We start from the raw sequence: 24,002 nt of genomic DNA on the forward strand, positions 1-24,002 counted from the left end.
AAAAAAAAAAAAAAAAAAAAAAAAAAAAAAAAAAGATTACTTTTATGTGTTGGCTGTTTTGTCTGTGTGTGTGTGTGTGTACATTGTGTGTTTGCTGTGCCTAAGGAGGTCAGAGAGAGTCGCAGCCCCAGGGAAGGGAGCTCCTGTTACGAGCTGCCATGTAGGTGCTGGGAGTCAGCCCTGGCTTCCTGAAGAACAGTTTGTGCTCTAACTGCTGAGCCATCTCACCAGCCCTCAAGTCACACATGAGGAACCTAGTTAATGCTCAAGTCGTGGCAACACAATTGATTTTATGACTTTAACTTAGTGATTATTCTCTTTCATATTATGGAAAAGGTTTGTGGGTTTTACTTAAAATTGGGTGGCCTTTAATGACATTTGATAATAGAGATATTGGTCTAAGTTTTTCCCCCATGCCCCACAAGCCCATGATTATGAAGAGAAAGAGAAATTATTTTTATTCAGCTCTAGCACTGCTTATTTTTGTGCCAGGTACAATCCTATAATTTTTTTTTTAAGCTCAAAAACAAGCTCACTCATAATATTCATGTGCAGTTTTATTTCATGAAAATAATAAATATGTGAAAATTAAGTTTAATTCTGTCTTGGTGCTGTAAATAGGATGTTGTATTTGTGGTCAATTTTCCACAATCAAATAGATGTTTTTGTTTTACCTTTTAAAGCATGTTATTTATATTTTTCTTCCTTACATTTCTTCCCCACTTTCTGGGGCTTGAACATGGGACCTTGTGCACATCATATACATGTATAGTTGTAGCCGTCCTTGAACTAGTGATCTTCCTTCCTCAGCCTTGAACTAGTGACCTTTCTTCCTCAGCCTTGTGGATACTTGGCACTACAGTCCAGCACCAGTCCAGCACCAGTAGGGCCTGTCTTCCCTAAAGTTTCTTTTGCCTTAAGATAATACTCACTCTTTTGTTTGTTTGTTTGTTTTGTATTTATTTTATGTAAGTACACTGTAGCTGTCTTCAGACATTCCAGAAGAGGGCGTCAGATCTTGTTACGGATGGTTATGAGCCACCATGTGGTTGCTGGGATTTGAACTCCGGACCTTCGGAAGAGCAGTCGGGTGTTCTTACCCACTGAGCCATCTCACCAGCCCTAATGCTCACTTTCTGTAAAGGTCCCAAAACTCAATTTGCTCCCTTCTGCGAATGTTCCTTGCTCACTCTAGCAAAAAGTTCTTTGTCTTTTGAACCTCTATCACCCTTCATTGCAGTTAGGGTATGTTATAGTTCCGTTCAGCTCAGATTTGATAGTTATCTTAGTTTCCTGGTATATGTACGTCTCTGGGGGAGATACTGTTTGTTGTGCATTTTGTGCTGCTTCTTTCACTCTTTTCTGCCCAAGGAGGGAGGGAGGTCGCAGGTAGATTCGTGCTCAGCTTTTCTACTTGTCTTAGCTAGGGCACCGTGACCATGGTAGCTCTTACAAAGGGAAACATTTAGCTGGGCCTGGCTTACTGGGTCAGAGGTGTAGCACATAAGTGTCATACACACACCCATGCACATACGCATGGCCTACCTTGAGCTTCTAAAATCACAAAGCTTTCCCTTGGTGATACACTTCTGCTCCAACAAGGCCACACCTACTCCAACAAGACCTCAAGTCTTTATCCTTTCAAAATACTCCACTCCCTATGAGCCTGTGGGATCCATGTCTAGTCAGACCATTGCACTACTGAACACAAGTTGCTCTACCATTTGCTCTAGTTTCCTTTATCTGTTTTTTCCTTAAATGTTATTTGTGGACTTATTATTATTTTTTGATATGTTTTTTATTTGATATGTATGTGCCTGAGTGTGCCTATGTGCCCCAGGGGCATGCAGGTGCCCTAGGAGGTCAGAAGAGGGTCTTAGATCCTGTGGAACTGGAGTTTCAGTTTGTGCTAGGAACTTAATCCCGGTTCCTTGTAAAAGTAGCAGGTGCTTGTTTGTTTGTTTAAGGCAGGGTTTCTCTGTGTGTGTGTGTGTGTGTAGCCTTAGCGGTCCTGGCACTGGTTTTATAGACCAGGCTGGCCTGCTTTTGCCTTCCAGTGTTGGAATTGAAGGCAGATACCACCACCGCCTGCTAGTAGCAGGTGCTTTTAACTGGATAGCTATCTCTTCAGCTCCTATGGTGGGCTTTCCTCCTCCTTTTAATTTGAGAGAAGGCCTCACTAGCCCTGGCTGGTCTGGAATTTCTGTGTAGTCAAGGCTGGCCTCACAACAGTCTGCCTGCCTCTACCTCCAGAGTGTTGGGATTAAATGCAGTGTGCCACTGTGCTTAGCTGTAGTGTCTTAAAAGAAAAAAAATTTAAAAAAATTAATTTTATTTTATGTGTGTTAATTTTGGCTGCACTCCTGTGTCTGTGTGTATGTGTTTGTGTGTGTATACCTAATATGTGCTCTTAGAGTCCAGAAGGTGTTGCCAGATGTCTTGTAATTGAAGTTAACAGATGGTTATGAGCTGCCATATGAGTGTTGTTACCTGCTTAGTTTTTTCTCTAGCCCTGTCTTGAAACATTTTAAATTTACAGGAGCAAATCTATCTACTGAAAGTCTTGGACTGGCACATACTGGGTGCTCGCTACTCACTTAAAAAGGTTGCTTTTTTGTTTGTTTGAGATTTTATCTTTTGTATGTGTGTCACTAGTATGTATTCTAGTTTATATATCTGTATTGTGTGCATACAGTGTCTGTTGAGGCCACAAGATAGTGTTGGATGTGCCTGTTAACTGGAGTTACAGATATTTGAGAGCTGCCATGTGGGTGGTAGTAACTGAACCAGTGCTCTAAATGAGCAATCTCTCCAGCCCCAGGGTGCTTCAGATCCCGTGATGAAAAAGAGCCTGTAACAGTCAGGTCACTTGTTAAATGTGGGACATTCACTGGATTACAGATTTGTTTTTTGAAGTGTTAACAATGTCACTGTTTCTTTTTCAGTTACTTTGTATATTTCAAGAGTCTGACATTTCTAATGAATGAGATGGCAGTGCTGCAGAGAATTGCTCTTTTTTCCAGATCACAGGGAGTGGCTAGAACAGTAACAGTACTGGGTTTTCTGTTTTTTGTTTTTCTGGTTTTTGTTTTTTTGGTTTTTCAAGACAGGGTTTCTCTGTGTAGCCCTGGCTGTCCTGGAACTCACTCTGTCGACCAGACTGGCCTCCAACTCAGAAATTTGCCTGCCTCTGTCCCTCAAATGCTGGGATTAAAGGCGTGCGCCACCACGCCCGTCTTGAGTACTATTTTTAAGTGTCAGTACTAAGGTCTTATTTGTAATGTTAGCTTGGCATTGTCAGATAGTTGGGTTTCTTTTGTTGGTCTGAGAATTGGTACACTAGCTGTATGGATTTAAGGTTTTTGTAAACTCGTCAGTCTTCAGTGGTATACATTTGATAAACAGATTAGACTGTTAGAACTTGAAGTTATTGTGGGAGATATTTGTAATCCTATAAAATAATATGGTCAGATTTGTACTTTGGAATACAAATACTGTCCTGGTACTTTAATGAGTCTAGAAACAAAGTGGTTTAGGCTTGCCTTTTAGGTATTACAATTCTTGATAAGTAGGCAGGGCCTGGATTGGAGATTAATATTTTCCACTGACATAGTATGGACATAGTGACCAGTATTGTTTGCTTGTTGTTTTGTATGTTAAGGACTTTAAAATGTACTGACTTTAAAAAATGTTTATTAGTGGGCTGGAGAGATCGCTTAGCAGTTCATGGCACTGGTTGCTCTTCCATAGGTGGAAGTTCAATTCCCACCAACCACATGGTGGCTCACAATCTACATTAAAAAAGGGGGGGGGATCTGATGTTCTTTTCTGTCATACAGGTATACATGCAAATAGAACACACATGTGCATACATAAATTAATCCTTAAAAATGTTTTATTAGTGTGAGTGCAAGATGTGTGTATGTGCATGATGTGTAGGCATGGAGTTTGGAGGACAGCTTTCTGGAGTTGGTTCTTTTCATCTTTATGTGGGTCTGGGGGATTGAATTTTAAGTTGCCAACCTTGTATGCAATTGTTAGTAGCTGTTGAGCCATCTCAGTATCCCTGAATACTTGCCACCTCTTCATAGTCCTGCATATTACATGGTGCTCCTATTACTTGGTGCTGTGAGGTGGGTGGCTCCCCCATGGGCGGAGTCTCAACTTGGTTTAGTCACCACTGTCCTTCTGACTGCTATCAAAAGTGTTTGTTGGATGACTGAGCACTGAAAAGAACCTTTCTAATTAACATAGGAAGGATGCGCTCTGAGAATGGAAAATCCCTTAGCTTTATATGAAGATGACTTTGATTTTGCTTATTTTTCCATTGTTGGTGAAAGCGGTGGTGGACTCGCACTGGGTATAGTGGACGAGTGATGATGGTGATCTGTTTCAGGTCTGGAGGTCTGATTAAATTTGGGCAGAAATACTTTGCTTTGTGCAAGAGCAAACTAATTTGTAAATACCAGGGGATTTCTGATTCGTGTGTTGAACATAAAACCATGAGTGACTTATTTTATACTTTTTTTCTTTTAGAGAGAAGCTAAATTAAAGGCCATCTGAGTAATTAGTTGTATATGTATTGTTTTTAAATTTTAGCTTGCAAGGTCTTTTTTTTTTTTTTTTAAAGATTTGTTTATTTATTTTATGTATGTGAGTACACTGTAGCTGTCTTCAGACACACCAGAAGAGGTCATTGGATCCCATTACAGATGGTTGTGAGCTACAATGTGGTGGTTGGGAATTGAAGTCAGGACCTTGGAAGGCCAGTCAGTGCTCTTAACCGCTGAGCCATCTCTCCGGTCCTCAATATTATTAATTTAATGTTTTATATTTATCCTTTTTCTTAAACGTGAGTCCTTTTTTTTATAATTAGTATGTTATTCTCTTTGAGTTTGGTGGCACATGATTTTAATCCCAGTTCTTGGGAGGTGGAAACAGGAGGACTCAGCATTGGAGACTAGTCTGGGCTACTTGGCCTCAGTGCAGCCTGTAGTCTGGTAGAAGGCTTACTTACTAGCATGTGTACCCTTGGGTTTGGCTCTCTAGCATCACAAAAAGGAAATAATAAGTTTTCTCTCCCCCCCCCCCAGGTCTGTCTGTGTCTGTCTGTCTGTCTGTCTCGGCTAGGCTAGCTTGCTGTGCAGTAAGCCTAAGGGGGTCCTGTTGTCTACCTCTCCAGCCCTGAGATTATGGGCCCAGCTTTTTCTTTGGGTTCTGAAGAATAAACTCAGGTCATGATGTTTGCACAGCACGCACTTAACTGACTGATCCATTTCTTCAGTTCTACTTTGGTTTTATAAAACAAATTTTAAATATTTATTTTGTATAGGTGTTTATGTGCACACACTTATGGTTCTCTCAACCATGTGAGTCTTAGGGAATCAAACTCAGATCTTCAGGCTTGGCAGCAGAGTGTCTTTACCTGCTAAGCCATCTTATCAGCTCTGTGTGGGTACACTTGACTGCACTATGTATGCTTTATATAAATATATGATATTATTTATCTTTTTTGTGTCTGGCTTATTTTACTTGGCATTATATCCTTAGGTTCCTCCATGTTATATCATGTGACATAATTTCCATTATAAGGCTGAGGAATAATTCTATATTATACATGTATTTTGTTTTCCATTCTTCCATAGATGGGCATTTGGGTTGCTTCTGCCTCTTGGTTATTGTGAACAAGGGTATATAAATTATATCTTTCCTATTTGTAGTTGGTACTTTGCACAATTTCAATTATCTCTAGTCAACCATGACCTAAAAATGTCAAAGGAAAATTCTGAGAAAACACAAATTTATAAACATTAAGTTGGCCTTTGTTCTGCCTGCTCTTTTTTTTTTGTTTTTTTGAGACAGGGTTTCTCTGTGTAGCCCTGGCTGTCCTGGAACTCACTCTGTAGACCAGTCTGTCCTTGAACTCAGAAATCCGCCTGTCTCTGCCTCCCAAGTGCTGGGATTAAAGGGGTGCTTGTCCTACTCTTTCTCCTATTCTGGATAAACCTTTTATATACTTTGTATATGCTTTATGTATACTTTGTATATGCGTGTTATATATATACTTTGTATATGATACCCACTCTGTTATTGTATTTAATGTTTTGTTTTGTTTTTGTTTTGTTTTGTTTTGTTTTGAGACAGGGTTTCTCTGTATAGCCCTGGCTGTCCTGGAACTCACTCTGTAGACCAGGCTGGCCTGGAACTCAGAAATCCGCCTGCCTCTGCCTCCCAAGTGCTGGGATTAAAGGTGTGTGCCACCAGTGCCTGGCCAGAGCTGGAGTTACAGGTTGTGTGCCACTGCAGTGGGTGCTGGGAACAAAGCAGTCATGGGGAAGAACTGGAAGCACTCTAACTGCTGAGCCTTCTCTTAGCCCACCTGTCTCCCCTCTTCTGCTCTTGCAAAGAAGTTTTTAATCTAGGAAATTTGCTGAACACTTCCTTTGAAGTGGAACATGGTTGGTGTAGAAATTTGGGCTTCTGGCCATGTATAATACAGGAGTCTAGAATTAGAGGAGACGAGATGGGTGATTCTATCTGATGCATTTCCCAGTCTTCTTCATAGTCAGTTGTTGGTATGGGCTGTCTCTGAGTATCATTGTGTATATATTAGTGCCTATGTATTTAGGGAAATGCCAGGTTATTTTTTCTTGGTGAAAAACCTTTGGTTAAAATTTGCCCTTCAACTGTTGGCAGGAAGATTTCTGTCTTCTCTGAGACAGGAAGCACCTTTGGGTTACTGCTGTAGCAGCTTAGTGAGGAGTTTTGTGTCCAAAGTACTATCAAGTCTGTGCATGAGACAATCTGCTCTAGTGGTCTGGACAAAGCATCTAATTTTTTTTGTTTCATTGTAAAATGAGGTTTATTAGAACTGAAATTTGAAGCTCAGTCTGGTTTCCCATGTGTGTAATTCCAGCTCTTTAGGAGGCTGAGGCAGGAGAGATCAAGTTTGAGACCATTTTGACTACAAATGAGATGCTATGAACGAGACAGAACCCAGAAATATGTTCAGGTGTGGTGATGTGTGTCTTTAGAGCCAACTGCTGCTTGGAAAGCTGAAAGAGAGGTCACTTGAACCCAAAAGGTTAGGACTGCCTAGGCAGTAAAGTGAGAACTCTGTTTTTAAAGACAAAACAGAAATTCGTTTATGAATTTGGCCTTCTTATTGGTTAAAGTAATGTTTTGTGTTACCACACCGCACCCACACCTCATCTTACTTGACTGACCATGTAAGTAGCTGGGTTTGTAACCCAGAAAAATGAAGGGTGTGCTCTTGACACTCGACCCCTCACATTTCTAATGTTGGAACCTGAATTATTTTGTGAAACCTTATACTTGGATAAGAAAAAGAATTTCTGCTTATAGATCTGTTGGCCAGAGAACATTTTTTTTTTTTTTTTCTAGTCAGTTGAAACATCGTCACAAAAGTTGGTTCAGATCCTCTCTGTGCTTTTACGGATTTCCTTTGGTTTCCCTAGGTACTGAGCATTGAAATCAGTTACTATTGCTTTCGGTTGTCTTCAGAGTGTTAGCTGTTGTCTCAGTTTGCTGAAGCTTTGTTATTAGCTACATTAAGCACTGTCGCACATATTTAGAATAGTCTTTCCTTCCTAGTACTGTTTGTTGTCTTTCATGTTGGGATTTGTTGCTTGATAGTGGGTTTTCTGCTCATTATGTCATGTTTTTATGTTTTGTATATGTGGTGAGTTTGATTAGATGTTTTAAATTGTTACAAATATTCTTAAGCTTTTGTCAATTTCAGCAATTTCACACACACACACACACACACACACATATATATATATATATATATATATATATATATATATATATATATATATATATATATATATATATATATATAATCAAGTGTATTCTCCCAGTGTGTAGTTCCTAGAAATGTTTTGGGTCTTAAATGGAGATATTTGGTTCATTTTTTTTTTTTTTTTAAAGATTTATTTATTTATTTATTATATGTAAGTACACTTTAGCTGTCTTCAGACACTCCAGAAGAGGGCATCAGATTTTTGTTACGGATGGTTGTGAGCCACCATGTGGTTGCTGGGATTTGAACTCAGGACCTTTGGAAGAGCAGTCGGTGCTCTTAACCGCTGAGCCATCTCACCAGCCCTATTTGGTTCATTTTGAGTTGTGTTTTGTGTAGGTGGGCTACAGCTTAATTCTGGTTACCTAGTTTCCATGGTCCATTTGTTGAAGCGTTTTTTCTAGTATAAATCTTTGGTACCTTGGTAAAGAAACCTCAGGTGTGTGTAGCTCCTGAGGCCCTGCTCTGTTGCACTGGATTGTGGGTCTGCTGGGTCAGTACTGGGCTGTTTTGCCCCCACTGCTCTGCAGTATAATTGAAATCAAGTACTGTGACACCTCCAGTGTTCCTCTGACTAGTTGAGGCCTTTTGTAGTACTCTGAGTTTTACAGTTTTTAAAAGTTTTGTGAAGAATGTCATTGGGATTTTGATGAGAATTATAATGAATTTCTACATGCTTTTGGTAATAATGCCGTTTAGTCTTAAGAGAAGTGGAAAAGTGCTGCTTAGTACGTGTTTGTACCTCGAAAAGAATAAAGGCTGTGATTACAGTGTAGTGTTTGAAGTGTTGGCAGTTCTGAAGCCTGTAGTCGTAAAAACATAAAATGGTATAACTAGTTTAGTAAAAACATAATTCCAAATATCAAAGCATTTTTAAGTTTTTATTGTAGTTTATGAAACTTTACGATTTAAAAAAAAGATTTATTTATTTATGTATGTGAGTACATTGTAGCTGTGCAGATGGTTTTGAGCCTTCATGTGGTTGTTGTTGGAAATTGAATTTTTTTGGACCTCTGCTCACTCAGGTTAACCTGCTCGCTCAGTCCCTGCTTGCTCTGGCCCAAAGATTTAATTATTATTATATATAAGTACACTGTAGCTGACTTCAGATACACCAGAAGAGGGCATCAGATCTCATTACATGTGGTTATTGGGATTTGAACTCATGACCTTTGCAAGAGCAGTCAGCTCTTACCCACTGAGCCATCTCTCCAGCCCCTGTTTATGAATTTATAAACAAGATTAGTTGCTGGGTGGTGGTTGCTTACTCAAACCTTTAATCCCAACATTTGGGAGGCAGAGGCAGGCGGGTGTGAGTTCTAAAACCAGTGTAATCTACAAAGCAAGTTCTAGGACAGCCAAGACTACTCAGAGAAAACTTTGTCTTGACCCCCTCCCCCCATTTGTTCTTTTTGTCTCAAACGCATTATTTAGCCAAAGCTGGCCCTGAATGCCCGATCCCTCCTGTGTTATGGGATTGCGTATATGCCACTATGCTTGGCTCTTATTTTTTGTCCTTTTTCTTTTTAAGATCTATGGAGATAGTATCTCTTAGGATGTAGGCCAAATCGGAGGCAATTGGGCATTCTGTTGTATTGTTGTCAACCTTAATCTCTTGAGACAGGTCTCTCTGGACCTGGGAGTTTGCTGATTTTTGGTTAGGCTAGCTGGCCAGCTCCAGTAACTCTTCTGTCCTTTAGTGTCCTTAAGCTTATGTGGCAAGCTCTGGTCTCACTGAGTCATCTCCCCAATTCCCCAAATGTTACAAGATGTGTTTTTAAATTTTACATGAATTGAATATACATTTTTGCCTGCTTGTATGTATGTGTATTGCTTGTGTGCCTGATGTCCATGAGACCAAAAGAGGGTGTCGTGCTTTGGAACTAGGGTTATAGACTGTTGTAAACTGTTTTTTTGGGCGCTGGGAACCAACCCAGCTCTTCCACAAGAGCAGCAAGTGCTTTAAGCTTGTTGTTGGGCTTTTCCCACTACCTCCCCTACTACCCTCCCCCACACTCCCTTTATCAGTGCACGTTTTTAAAAGCAGAATTTAGGGAAAAAACAAGATATTCTTGTTAGAGGAAAGGCACAATTTGTATGTTTTGGTACTGAATTTTATATTATGCTTTTGCACATACTGACTATAGTTTTTCGTTTTTTCTTAAAAAAAAACAATCACATTTTCTATTTCATTGCTGACTTGATCAGAAAGATCTCCAGGAATTTTTGTTACCATGAAAGTTTTTATGCAAAGAACAAAAACAAGGCTATGCCATTAATGGTTTCTAAACTTGTTTGCTTATTAGAATTTGGGAGACCTTTTCTAAAAATGCACAAATTGGGCCACATGTCCATAGACTGCATCAGCTCTGGAGTATGACAGGTGCCTGTATGACAGGTGACAGCAGTGTAGTGCTGGAATACTGTTTGTGTGAAGTTAATAGTTGCACCTTGAAAATAGTATATGCATCAGTAAATTGAAGTAGTGCTGTGTTAACCAAATTTCTCCACAAGTATAACGATTTGGTTTTAAAGATGCCAATGTAGTTAAGAGAGGGCAGTATAAGGCTAGAGTGGTTGCACATATTTAATCTCAGAGTTCAGGGTCAGCCTGGTCCTCATAGCCAGGTCCAGGCCAGCCAGGCAGCACAGTGAGACCCTGGAAACAGAGGAGTGGGAAGGCCAACTGTTTGTAAAGTACCGATCAAAATGGAGTGAGTGATCATTACAGGTGTGCATCTTGTCTTATTGTCAGTAGTTAAATGAAAAAGTATTGCTTTGCTAAAATATGAAAATGGTGGAATAGTACAGAAGTGCCCTGACTACAAACACTATAAAAGTCCCATTTGTTAGTAAGATAAAATATATCTGGGAGTCTTCTTTAGTTCTTGCTAGAATATTAAATGAAGGATGACTTGTTTATGAATCTGTTGAGGGCTTGAGAAGTTATATGTCATCCATTTAATTATCTGTGGTGTTGTTTTTTTTTTTAATATATTAATTACTTGTGGAGACTTACCTTGTAAACTGTTGACTTAACCACCTTGAGTACCAGAATGTATTTTGTTGTTTAGTTTAACTTTTTTTTTTTTTTTTTTTAAAGTAGAGGCTTTCTAAAGATTTTTTAAATGAGTACACTGTAGCTGTGTTCAGACACACCAGTAGAGGGCATCGGACCCCATTACAGATGGTTGTAAGCCACCATGTGGTTGCTGGGAATTGAACTCAGGACCTCTTAAAGAGCAGTTGGTGCTCTTAACCACTGAGCCATCTCTCCAGCTCAAACTCTGTGGTTTGATATTCAAATGTCAGTAAATAATTTGACTTCAGTAACATGCAAAATTGTAGTGTTGAACTGTTCTTTTTCTTAGTCCTTAATCCTTTTGTCAAACTGGCATGTGTGTGGTCATCACTGGTCTCTCAATACCGTAGTAGCTAGTTATTTAAAGTGATGATATATAGTGAACTTAAAAATAATAACTTGGAGCTGGATGAAATAGTGTACAGGAGGCAGAAACATGAGGATAGCTTCAAGTTAAAGATCAGCCACATCCCTTCTCAAGAGGAAAAACAAAACAACAGCATTAAACACACACACACACACCCAAAACAAGCAAAATTACCTTGATGATTTTTGTTGTTATTGTTTTGTAGCGCCTACCTATTGGAGGAGATCACAAGTTCAGCCCCCTTTCCCCAACTTGGTCAGATGATCAAAATACTCAGTCATCAAGTTTAGTGACTGTCATCTTTCTTTACTTTAAATTAAAACTCATAATGTTCTGTTAATACTATAATCATGTTAGATGCTATAAAGAAAATAGGTTACAGGATTGTGATTAGTGATAGCTGAAGGGGGTTAATGCTATTCTGAATATCTCTAATAACTTCTAATATTTTTATTATTAATTTTTATTTAATGTTTTGAGGCATTTATTTTCCTTATGGTAAACCATTAGAATAAACTGGATGGGTATAAGTTTAACAGATTCCAAGTGCTTCTTAATCAGAAATTTAAAAACAAAACTGGCTTTGGGAATGTTAAGAATAAAATTATATTTTAGGTGGATCCTCAGGTCTCATTTTTTTAGTTGAGTTTATTTTTTAAGATAGAGTTTCTCTGTGTAGCTCTAGTTGGTTGTTTTGGAACTGTGTGTGTACCAGGCTGGCCTCAACTCAGATGTGCCTGCCACTGCATCTGGAGTTTTGGATTAAAGATAATGTACTATTATGCTTGACTTGAGTTTTTTTATTTTGGGTTTTTTTGGGTCAGGGTTTCTGTACCTAGCCTTGGCTGTCTTGGAACCCTCTATGTAGACCAGGCTGGCTTCAAACTCTCATCTATCTGCCTCTGCTTCCCAAGTGCTGGAATCAAACATATACCATCATACCCAGTCTAATTTTAATTTCAATTTTATTGGCAACTATGTGTGTGATAGGAATGCTCATGTGTACATGAGTACACATGTATGTAGGTTTCTGTGTTTATGCATGTGAAGGTCAGATTTCTCTTTACATTATTTACTAAGGCAGGGTATTGCTGTTTTCGGAACTTGCCAGTTCTAGCTAGCTAGTATTCCCTGGGGAATCCCTTGTCTTCCTGTTATACTGGCCATAAGGCTCACCTGGTTCTTGCTTTATTTGGGAACCTGAACTTTCAACTTTATGGGGCTAGCATTTTGACCAGAGTCATCTCCTTGGTCTTCTTTATTTTTTATATAGTAGCTCCATAGTTACATATTTTGCCTCCTGAAACACCTTTAAAGAGGTTTAGACTTCAACATATGCCTGCAAAAAGCTGTATTAAGCCCAGTTTTGTTAGAATGAAAATAAACTTGTAAAGATGACTTTATTTTATTTTATTTATTTTTATAAATATGTACACTTTGCTGTCTTTAGACACACCAGAAGAGGGCGTCAGATCTCATTACCCACTGAGCCATCTCACCAGCCCAAGATGACTACTTTTAACTGTTGAAGAACAGTTAATATATTTGTTCTCATTTGCTCTACTACACGGGATATTTTATTGTGCAGTCATTTTTTTATTAGTGGTTCTTCATGCATTCTTATCAGGATGATATTCCAGGCTAGAGAGATGGCTGAAGAGCAAATACCGCTCTTCTCGAGAACCTGAATTTGGTTTTCAGTGGCCACATTGGGTTGCTCCTAACCAACTGCCTGCCTCTCCAGGTTTAGGGAATCTGATGCCCTCTTGACCAGTGAGCTCCTGCACACATATTTGTACCAATAATTTTTTTTTTCCATTTTGTTTTTTGAAACAAGGTTTTTCTCTGTAGCCCTGGCTGTTCTGGATCTCTCATAGTAGACCAGGTTGGCCTTGATCGCAGAGATTTGCCTGCCTCTGCCTTCAGAGTGTTGGGAGTAAAATTGCACCACCACAGCCTGGCTGAAAAAAAATTGGTTTGTTTTTTTTTTTTTTTTTGGTTTTGTTTTGTTTTGTTTTTTCGAGACAGGGTTTCTCTGTGTAGCCCTGGCTGTCCTGGAACTCACTCTGTAGACCAGGCTGGCTTTGAACTCAAGAAATCCGCCTGCCTCTGTCTCCCAAATGCTGGGATCAAAGGCGTGCGCCACCATGCTCGGCTAAAAATTTGTTTTAAAAGAAAGAAGATTTTGATATTTGGAAACATTTTACTTCTTTAATTTGGAGTATACTTTTGGTTTTGTAATTCAAAGTTAGAAAAAAAAAAGAGTCAGAAAACACTTTTTAAAAATGATTTTATTTTATGTACATTGGTGTTTGACCTGCATGTGTATCTGTGTAAGGGTGTTGAAAGCTCTGGAACTGGAATTATAGACAGTTGTGAGCTGCATGTGGGTGCTGGGAGCTGATCCCAGGTCCTCTGCAAGAGCAGCCAGTATTCTTAGCTGTTGAGTCATCTCTCCAACCCGGGACAATCCATTTTCTTAAATGATAGAGTGGCAGGTTCTAGCACAAAGCAGGGCATATAACTGGGCTATGGGAATTATTTACATAAGTGTCAAAGAAAGAAGGAAACAATGTTTTTGTTTGTTTTGTTTTTCCAAGTAGGATCTAGTTACAGGGCTGATGCTCTTGCCTTCTCCAGTGCAGGGCATGTGTGCAGCCAGGAGACTGACACGCCTGATGCCTGGGTACACTCCCTGAGTGGTTAATTCTTCACTTTGAAAAAGAGAAAAAAATAAAGCTATCTTGATTATTAGATTGATTACAAAAGATTTATTTATTTAGAGATTTATTTAAAGATTTATTTATTATATGTAAGTACACTGTAGCTGTCTTCAGACACACCAGAAGGGGGCATCAGATCTCATTACAGATGGTTGTGAGCCACCATGTGGTTGCTGGGATTTGAACTCAGAACCTCCAGAAGAGCAGTCAGTGCTCTCAACCACTGAGCCATCTCTCCAGCCCCCTACAAAAGATTTATTATTGTAATCCTATCACAGACTTTTGACTTGGGAGAAATATATTTACTCATCGTGGATGGATGATTGATTGAGAACAAGGTCTTGCTATGTAGTCCAAGCTGGCCTCAAACTCCTGATCTTGCTTCAGCCTCACAAATGTTGGGATTACAAATGTGTTCTACTAGATCTGGCTGATTTTTTTTTTTTTTTTTTTTGAGGCCTGTGGGTTTCTGTAGCCCAGCCTGGTCTGGAATTCACTGTAATAAAAAGCTGCCCTCAAACACACAACACTTTCTGTCTCAGCCTCTCTGGTGCTGATTATAAGCGTGAGCCACAATGCTTGGCTTCTTTCAGTCTTTAATACATGACTTTATATTACTAGAATAAGAATCTATGCTGAGTGGTTTATGAATAAGATTCAGTATTACGTATTATTCTAACACCTCAAGAGGCTTAGGGCTTTAACAAGGCCTGTTTATTAGATTTGTTAGTTTTGATTTATTGCTCCAGTATAAATGATTATATGTTTTACACATCAATCAATTTTGTATATAATATGGGCTATCTGAATACTATCATTTATGGTAAAATGCTATACACAAGCAGTTTCATCAGAGATTTCAGATGATGTCAAATGATGTGGAGGTTGGACTTTGTTTCTTATTGGGCTCTTTTGCAGGGAAGGTAACTCTGCCTCCCACATATGCTGTATTAGTCACTGTTGAATGGTGTGAAGGTACATCATGACCAAGGCAACTCTTAAAAAACCAAGCATTTCATTGGGGCTGGCTTACAGTTTCAGATGTCTATTGCATTATTATCATGGCAGGGAGCATGGCAGCTGGCAAGCATGTGCTGGAGAAGTAGCTAAATACATACCAAACAGCACTTTTCCCTCTTTTAAGACATTTTAAAGGCGTTATTACCAAAGGCATGTAGAAATTCATTATAATTCTCATCAAAATCCCAATGATACTCTTCACAAAACTATTTTAAAAACTGTAAAACTCAGAGTACTACAAAAGGCCTCAACTAGTCAGAGGAACACTGGAGGTGTCACAGTACTTGATTTCAATTATACTGCAGAGCAGTGGGGGCAAAACAGCCCAGTACTGACCCAGCAGACCCACAATCCAGTGCAACAGAGCAGGGCCTCAGGAGCTACACACACCTGCCTGAGGTTCCTTTTCTTTTCTTTTCTTTTCTTTTCTTTTCTTTTCTTTTCTTTTCTTTTCTTTTCTTTTCTTTTCTTTTCTTTCTTTTTTCTTTTTCTTTTTTTTAACTAAGGTGCCAAAGATTTACACTAGGAAAAAAAAAAGCCCATAAAGATTCCAAAAGACTAAGGGGGTGCAGGAAGGAGATTTTGTTTTAGATACCCATCTGTTTAAAAACCTGCCTCCTCTTCCTGAGTTTTGGGATTAAAGGTGTGAGATTTGATTCGTCTTTGTTGTGTCATTGTGTAAGTTGTTGGCATTGCATTTTAGTTTAGTACTGTTTGCCTTTGCAGGTTTTATTTTGTTTGTTATTATCTCCAGATCCAGTATTCTCAGAATCTTTGGTTTTTGTTTTTTTTGTTTTTTTTTTTGTTGTTTGTTTTTTTAAGCCACTGACATTTAAGTGTATTAAGTGCTTGTCAGTTATGTGGGCATGTATGTGTGTGCGTCCATCTGTTTGTCTGTCCCTCTCTGCTTTCCCACCTTAGTTTTCCCTAGTAATCTGATTAGAATATTTTTTGTTAGATTGGGTAATCAAATGGATAATCAAAAAGACTGAACTTCAGCCTGGTGCTGATGGTGCTTGCTGAACAAGCAGCTGTGTTACTGATGTGGGTTGACTGTGACTACATCTGTGTGCACCTTCCAGGGACGCTGTGAGCAAGAGCCCTAGCTCTAGCTCTTGGTACTTTTTTTTTCTTTGAAGACCATGTCCCTTTATATACTGCAGCTCAGGTTGTCCTGAAACTCTAGCTTCTGCCCTCCAAGTGCCGAGATTACAAAAGTGTGTTTGTGTAACGTGTATATAAATATTTCTCAATATTTTTCCTCCTAAACATTTAAAATATCTTCTTGGTGCTGTTTGAAGTAGGAGTGTTGGGAAATATAAATTACTGAGAGTTCATTGGTAATACATAGAAACTCACAAACCGTTGTATACAATGTTTTCTTGTGGCCTTCCTAAACCCAGTGGCTCTCATAGTTCTTGTGCATGGCTTTCTTGGAATTATATATAGATTCTAGATAAAGATATGGGAGTATCTAACATCTTAGAGAGTTTTACATCTTCTTTTTCAACAATGCCCCCCCCCCCATCCCTCCTTAAGGACCTCAAGTGTATGTTTGCTGTAGGTTAAAGGAGTTATTTCTAGTTTGCTGGAGATGAATGTTATAAACTGAAAGGTTTTGGGTTGTATGTTGCTGGACTCTTCTCTGTTAGTGATTGTTGTGTCTTGTCTTCTTGATGGCCTTTGTCATTATTTTCTTGTATATATGGCCTTAGGACCATGGGGCTTAATAATTTTTTTTTTGTCTTGAGATTTTTTTGGTGTTACTTATTTAAAAATTAAAAATGAAGGTGTTAGGGAGATGACTGAGTGGGTAGAGTGCATCCTATGCAGGCATGAATGGAGATGCTGTCTACCCCCCACACTGGTAGGGTGGAGACAGGCTGATGACCCAGTAGAATCTACCCTTCTATTGTTCTTATGTATAGGTTATTTATAATTTGATAGCTGTCTCAAGTTGGGAGACCATTTTATCATGTGTGTGTTTGTGTGGTGTGTGCACACATGTGTGAAATCATGTGTTCAGAGGCTGTAGGAGAGGACATTAGATGTCCTGTTCTATTTATTCTATTGAAAAGTGGTCTCTCACTGAACCTGGAGCTGAGAGCCAGTGAGCTCCAGTGGTCCTCCCCACTATTCTACCCCCTGCTGCTAAAGTTACACAAGTGTGCCACTAGAACCAGCATTTTTATGTGCTTTCTGGGGATAGGAATGCAGCTCCTCATACCTGTGCTGTACGGGTTGTTAGCCCTTACCAGCTGGGCCAGCTACCCAGCTCCACTTTCACTTTCACAACCTGTCGCTGTACTGAGGATACCTATGGTTTACAACATAACAGTTCTTTTGAGTTCTGGTGTCCAGTATTCCATTTTTCTTTATTATAATAAGTTTAAACATAATGGCCCATGTCTGTGTTTTAGAGGGAAGTTGTTAACCTGAAAAAAAGTCTATTGAGCCAGGCATGGTGGTGCACAAGTTTCTCCCACCAATCCCGACCTTGTTTTTTTGAGTCAGGGTCTCTATATAATCCTTGGCTGCCCTGGAATTCACTATGTAACCCATGCTGTCCTTGAACTTATAGAGATTCACCTTTCTCTGCCTCTAGAGTGCTGGGATTAAAGATGTGCACCACTGTGTCTGGCTCACATATCCCCCCATTTTATTCTGTTCTTATGTTTTAGTCCTTGTGGAAGATTTTGAATTGAATAAAACTCCTTTTAATGAATGAGCCCTTACTCCATTGTAGTTTACAATTTGATCTATGGCTCATATATATAATTACTGGTTGAAATTACATTTGTACCAGTTCTATTCAATAAGTTGTCTATTCTTCTGTTGTATTAGTTTGGAGCCTCAGGGGTTTTAAGCCTACACTTTACCACCACACTTTACTTCCTGATAGCTTTTGGAGAGAAGACCATAAGAAGGTTGGTGTTAACATTTTGTGGGCAAGACCAAAATCCAGGAAGACTGATTTGAGATAATGGAATGGAGACTATGTTACAGAAATGAAGTAAGATGTTGACTATTTCTCCAGTTATCTCTGTATACCCTCCCCTCCGGTCTAGTGAGTTTAACCAATTTCAGTTTAAGAGATTAATGTCTGAACTCCATTATATGAAACTGTATATTAGTTTTGCTAAAATCTGTGCTCTCCTCCTCCTCCCCTTAGGACATTTGCTTCAAGATCCTATTGCACCCACCAACTCCACCTGCCAACACTATGTCTGCAAAACTTGTAAAGGCAAGAAAATGATGATGAAACCTTCATGTAGCTGGTGCAAAGACTATGAGCAGTTTGAGGAAAACAAGCAGTTAAGCATCCTAGTGAATTGCTACAAGAAACNGTGTGAATATATAACCNAGANGACACTNGCACGGGATATAATAGAAGCAGTTGACTGTTCTTCTGATATTTTGGCTTTGCTTAATGATGGATCATTGTTTTGTGAGGAGACCGAGAAACCTTCAGATTCATCCTTCACTCTGTGTTTGACACATTCCCCTTTACCTTCAACTTCAGAACCCACAGCTGATCCTCAAGCTAGCTTATCTCCAATGTCTGAGAGCACCCTNAGCATTGCCATTGGCAGTTCTGTTATCAATGGTTTGCCTACTTACAATGGGCTTTCAATAGATAGATTTGGTATAAATATCCCTTCACCTGAACATCCAAATACAATTGACGTGTGTAATACTGTTGATATAAAAACTGAGGATCTGTCTGACAGCCTGCAACCTGTCTGTGACATGGTAGCCACTGACTTATGCTCCACAGGTATTGATATCTGTAGTTTCAGTGAAGATATAAAACCCGGTGACTCTCTTTTGCTGAGTGTTGAGGAAGTACTCCNCAGCTTAGAAACTGTTTCAAATACAGAAGTTTGCTGTCCTAATTTGCAGCCAAACTTGGAAGCCACTGTATCCAATGGACCTTTNTTGCAGCTTTCTTCCCAGTCNCTTAGCCATAATGTTTTCATGTCTACCAGCCCTGCACTTCATGGGTTATCATGTACAGCAGCAACTCCCAAGGTAGCAAAGTTGAATCGAAAACGATCCAGATCTGAAAGTGACAGTGAGAAAGTTCAGCCACTTCCAATTTCTACCATTATNCGAGGCCCAACACTGGGGGCATCTGCTCCTGTGACTGTGAAGCNGGAAAGCAAAATCTCTCTTCAACCTATAGCAACTGTTCCCAATGGAGGCACAACACCCAAGATCAGCAAGACTGTACTTTTATCTACTAAAAGCATGAAAAAGAGTCATGAACATGGATCCAAGAAATCCCACTCTAAATCCAAGCCAGGTNTTCTTANAAAAGACAAAGCAGTAAAGGAAAAGATTCCTAGTCATCATTTTATGCCAGGAAGCCCTACCAAGACTGTGTACAAAAAGCCCCAGGAAAAGAAAGGATGTAAATGTGGGCGTGCTACTCAAAATCCAAGTGTTCTTACATGCCGCGGCCAGCGCTGCCCTTGCTACTCTAACCGGAAAGCCTGCTTAGATTGTATATGTCGTGGCTGCCAAAACTCCTATATGGCCAATGGGGAGAAGAAGCTGGAGGCATTTGCGGTGCCAGAAAAGGCCTTGGAGCAGACCAGGCTCACTTTGGGCATTAATGTGACTAGCATTGCTGTGCGTAACGCAAGTACCAGCACCAGTGTAATTAATGTCACAGGGTCCCCTGTAACGACATTTTTGGCTGCCAGTACACATGATGATAAAAGTTTGGATGAAGCTATAGATATGAGATTCGACTGTTAAATCAGTGGGTCTTTAAACCTACCCCTTGGTAGGAAATAGCCACAGTTTTACGGCAGCTATGGTTCTGTTGGTTTAACTTGCCGGAGCTCCTGCATATAGATCACTTGTATCAAGTGTTTTCATTGCTAAGTTATATGTGTTAGTGTCGGGGAAATAGTTTGCAGATAATGGAGGAGTAACCCTACAACTATATGTTCTTAGTTCTTACAGAACCTCATAGTTTGAGAACAAATGCTGATGCAATTGATTTATACAAAATGAACTTTGGCAAGGAAATAACAATAACCTCATTGTTTATGGTCATGCTTTGTGCATAATCAAAGTTGATGATTAAAATGTAAGGAAGTGGTATCTAGTCAGTCCATAAAGATTGTGCTAATTTTTTTTTTTTTTTGTGGAAAAGTAGCCATTAGTTTATCAGGAGACTTTATGCTGCCTTCAGATGCCGCATTGATATTTCTCCTGTTGAAAAGCTGATGTGTCCAGCTCAACCTTTGTGCTGACATAATACCATTTCTGATCATGAAAATTGGCTACTGGCGTGTATGTAGCAGTTCTTAAATCAGCAGTATTATGAAAGAAAATTTCCCCCTCATTAGAATGTTTAAGAAATCTGTCTTTTAAAAAAGTGAACAAATAAATTCTGTCAGACCACAAATGTTAAGCTGTTTATGCTTTAAATATTTATGAGTTCAGCCCTCCTTTCTAGTTATCTGATTTACTTCTATGAGAAAATCCTAAGTCCTTTCACTTTGAGCAATGTTCTATTTGGTAAATAAAGTGAAGAGCTGTTTTATTCTGAATATAACTGAATTTATATAGTTCATGACAGAATTTTTAAAAAATATAAAAAGAATTTAAAAATTGGGTTTTATTTAAAGGAATTCTGGAATAATGCCCCAAACGAGCCCAGTCTTATGCATTATACTTATTGCCATTGACAACTTCTTTTTTATTTCCTATTTGCCACGGGCTTTCTTGAATATGCTCCTTTTTTTCTTTTTTTCTCTTTTCCTTTTTTTTTTCTTTTTTTAGGGTGCTGCTCAAAATGAAGGCTTCTTTATCAAGGCCTTAATAAAAAATGCCTTTAATGAAGCCTGTGCATTTAGGTAGATCTAAAGCTCGGAGGATTTTCTTTAGAATGCTCTTTTGCATGTAAAGCACAAACTGTTTTAGTTTTAATGTACTTCTTCCTATTAACTTTATGGGGAAGATAAACATTCTGTTGACGGGAAGTCCTAGTCAGTTGCTTCAAAGAGCACAGCCCGGGCTAGACAAGGACTGACTAGGTGTGGAGAGAACCTTGTGATTTCAGGAGTTGCTGCTTGGGCGGTGCTTATTTTAAGAAAAATACTGCTAGGGAAGTTCCAATTTCTACTGCATTCACCATCTAGTGAGGTCTATGTGTTGAAGTTGTTTTGATTTGGCACACAGCATGTTCAATGATGGTTACTCGCCTCATAAGTACGTGGAGAAGAATCCTTTGGACACAGAGCAGATGACACCTCCTGTTTTGTAGTGTATCCTGGTGTCATTTTCTGTGGATGTGGTCAGGTAGTTGTTTTGTTGTTGTCATTGGGCTTTTTAAAAAAACAAAAAAATAAAAAAAACACCAAAAAAATTTTTTTGGTCTCTTTCGGTGGGGCGGGGGTGGGCTAAAGCCATAGGAAGAAAAATGTGATGTATGTGTCCAGTATGTACCATTTTGTTTTGTTTTGCAAGAAGAGTTGAACTATTTTTGATAACAAGAGTAAATGGTGGAAAATGCTTCTTAGTTGTCTTGTCTTTATTTGCTTACCAAGTTTTGGATTTTATTTAAATCTTTAAATGATAGCAGTGTCTTATGAAACATGTATTTACCTGAAATTTGTAACAGTTTTTGTGTTGAACCATATTCCCTGCTATATAACCGTGTAAATCTGTTTTTTATTCACTAATGATCACTGCAGAAATGACTAGAAATGAGATTGTATACATCGATAATTAGGCTATATTTTGCAAATCTCCTAAACTTTCCTAATATCTTAAAATTCATGGAGTACCTCATTGCTTCCCAAATTTGATCACTTTGTTTCTTGATGCATGGGAGGTCGGCAATATAGACAAAGTGGACATGAGATGTGAGGACCTTGATTGATTTGTAATATTGCCAATGATGAATTCAGGTTGTTTTTAGCACAAGTTTCTCTTTTTTATGCTGGTATTCTCACTGCCACATTTTTGGAAACCTGTATCACACCTTAAATCTATCAATAAATGATAGTTTTCTAATTCTATGTTGTAGAATACTGAGGAGTTTGGGATAGCATGTTTTGAATGGTCTGTATTAGCGGGGGCGGGGAAGGGAGAACTTTATTACAGTGCCTTGGTTTTTTTATATTGTTTTTCTTTATGATGTGTGTGTGTGTGTGTGTGTGTTTTAAATAATGTTGACAAATGAATTAGCTGTGAATTTATTGAAGTAACTGGACTTATCCATCAGGTTATGAAATTACTAAGCAAGAAAAAACCAAGACTACATTTAAATTGGTGTATTATGAATAATCTGAGTCCTTGCCATTAGAGAGTTAAACTTTTTCTTTTTTGGTTAGATTTGTTGAGTGTATATTTTCTTTATGAAGTCCTAGGGTAAAGGCTCTGTGTAATTGCTTTCTTTAAAAAAATGATAACCTTACTGAAGAAAAGTAAAATTGTTAAACAAATGAGTAGAATTTTTTTCCCATAGGAACAATGCTTTTAGGACATAAAACTCAAGACAGTATAATCTAGAGCTAATATTCTGGTTTCATCTTAGATACTCAGTAGCATGCCTTTTAATATATAGATGAGGTTAAAGTCACCTTTGATCCTGGAGAAGCCCTGTACCCTAAAGGAAAACACTTCTCTGGTTGATAGATTGTATTCTGAAGAGTTTTTTTTTTTTTTTTTTGGTTTTTCGAGACAGGGTTTCTCTGTATAGCCCTGGCTGTCCTGGAACTCACTTTGTAGACCAGGCTGGCCTCGAACTCAGAAATCCACTTGCCTCTGCCTCTGCCTCCTGAGTGCTGGGATTAAAGGCGTGTGCCACCACGCCCGGCTGAAGAGTTTCTTTATAATATTCCCAGAATTCTAAGAATAATTCTAAGAATAATTCTTCCAAGAATTATTTTTGCAAAAACTCAGCTGCGCTTCCAGGCATAAAGCTGAGTTGTATCTAAAAGCAAAAATGTATAGTGAACACAATCTGTACATATGACAGCTTTATTTTGTTTGGCAAAAGGGGAAAACAAGTCATGCACCATCTCTATTCAAAGCACGTACAAAGCCAAGCAAGTGATATCTGAGTTAGTGTTTTGGTATTTTCTTTCTTCCTTTTTCTTTCCTTTTTTTTTTAAAAAAAAAACAAAAAAAAAAACCCAAAACATTTTGAACAGTAACAGATATGATAGATACAGGGAAATATACAGAATTTTATTAGTTTGATTACCTTAGCAATTATGCTATGAAACCCTCCTTTCATTAAATAATATTTAGATTAGTGGTTCTCAACCTGTGGGTCGAAACCCCTTTCACAAGGGTTGCATAACACATATCAGCTATTTACATCATGATTAATAATAGTAAAAGTACAGTTATGAAGTAGTAAATAATTTTATGGTTGGGGTCACCATAACATGAAGAACTGTATTAAAGGGTCACAGCATTAGGAGTGTTGAGAACCACTGCTTTAGATTATAATTCATCTGTTCCAAGGTCCCTGGGGGGTATTGTCACAACTTGACATTTCCAGTTTGTTAGTAAGGAGTATACTTAGCTTCATCTTTACCAAAATGTCAAATACATACTAACCTAGTTCCTTAGAAGTTACACTCCTTGCATTCATTTCTAAGAAAGGAATAGGGTGAAACACTTGTTTATAAAGAAAGTATAATTCAGGTAACCCAAATTAAATAGTTCTCCCACTGGATGGTGTTGATGGGTTTTTTTTTTTTTTTTTTTTTTGGTTTTTCGAGACAGGGTTTCTCTGTATAGCCCTGGCTGTCCTGGAACTCACTTTGTAGACCAGGCTGGCCTCGAACTCAGAAATTCACCTGCCTCTGCCTCCCAAGTGCTGGGATTAAAGGCGTGCGCCACCACGCCCGGCTTGTTGATGGGTTTTGATCAAAGTAAAAAGCAAGAGCTGCGTGAGGGTGGAGGGACAAGGTAGAAGAATAATTAAAAAGGGCTGAGGTGCAGCGTGGT

The 24,002-nt window shown here is 38.8% G+C and overlaps 1 protein-coding gene across 1 annotated transcript in view; it reads left to right on the forward strand.

Annotated features, from left to right (window-relative positions):
- The window catches only part of Msl2 (MSL complex subunit 2), a 25,828-nt gene extending 3,345 nt beyond the window's left edge, over positions 1-22,483 (forward strand). The window contains exon 2 of the mRNA XM_021206917.2: positions 18,190-22,483. Within this exon, the coding sequence (XP_021062576.1) occupies positions 18,190-19,781 (1,592 nt within the window). The 3' untranslated portion in view covers positions 19,782-22,483. The remainder of the gene's footprint in view (positions 1-18,189) is intronic.
- The last annotated feature ends 1,519 nt before the right edge of the window (positions 22,484-24,002 follow it).

This window comes from Mus pahari, chromosome 10, assembly GCF_900095145.1.
Source record: "Mus pahari chromosome 10, PAHARI_EIJ_v1.1, whole genome shotgun sequence".
NCBI classification, from domain to species: Eukaryota; Metazoa; Chordata; class Mammalia; order Rodentia; family Muridae; genus Mus; species Mus pahari.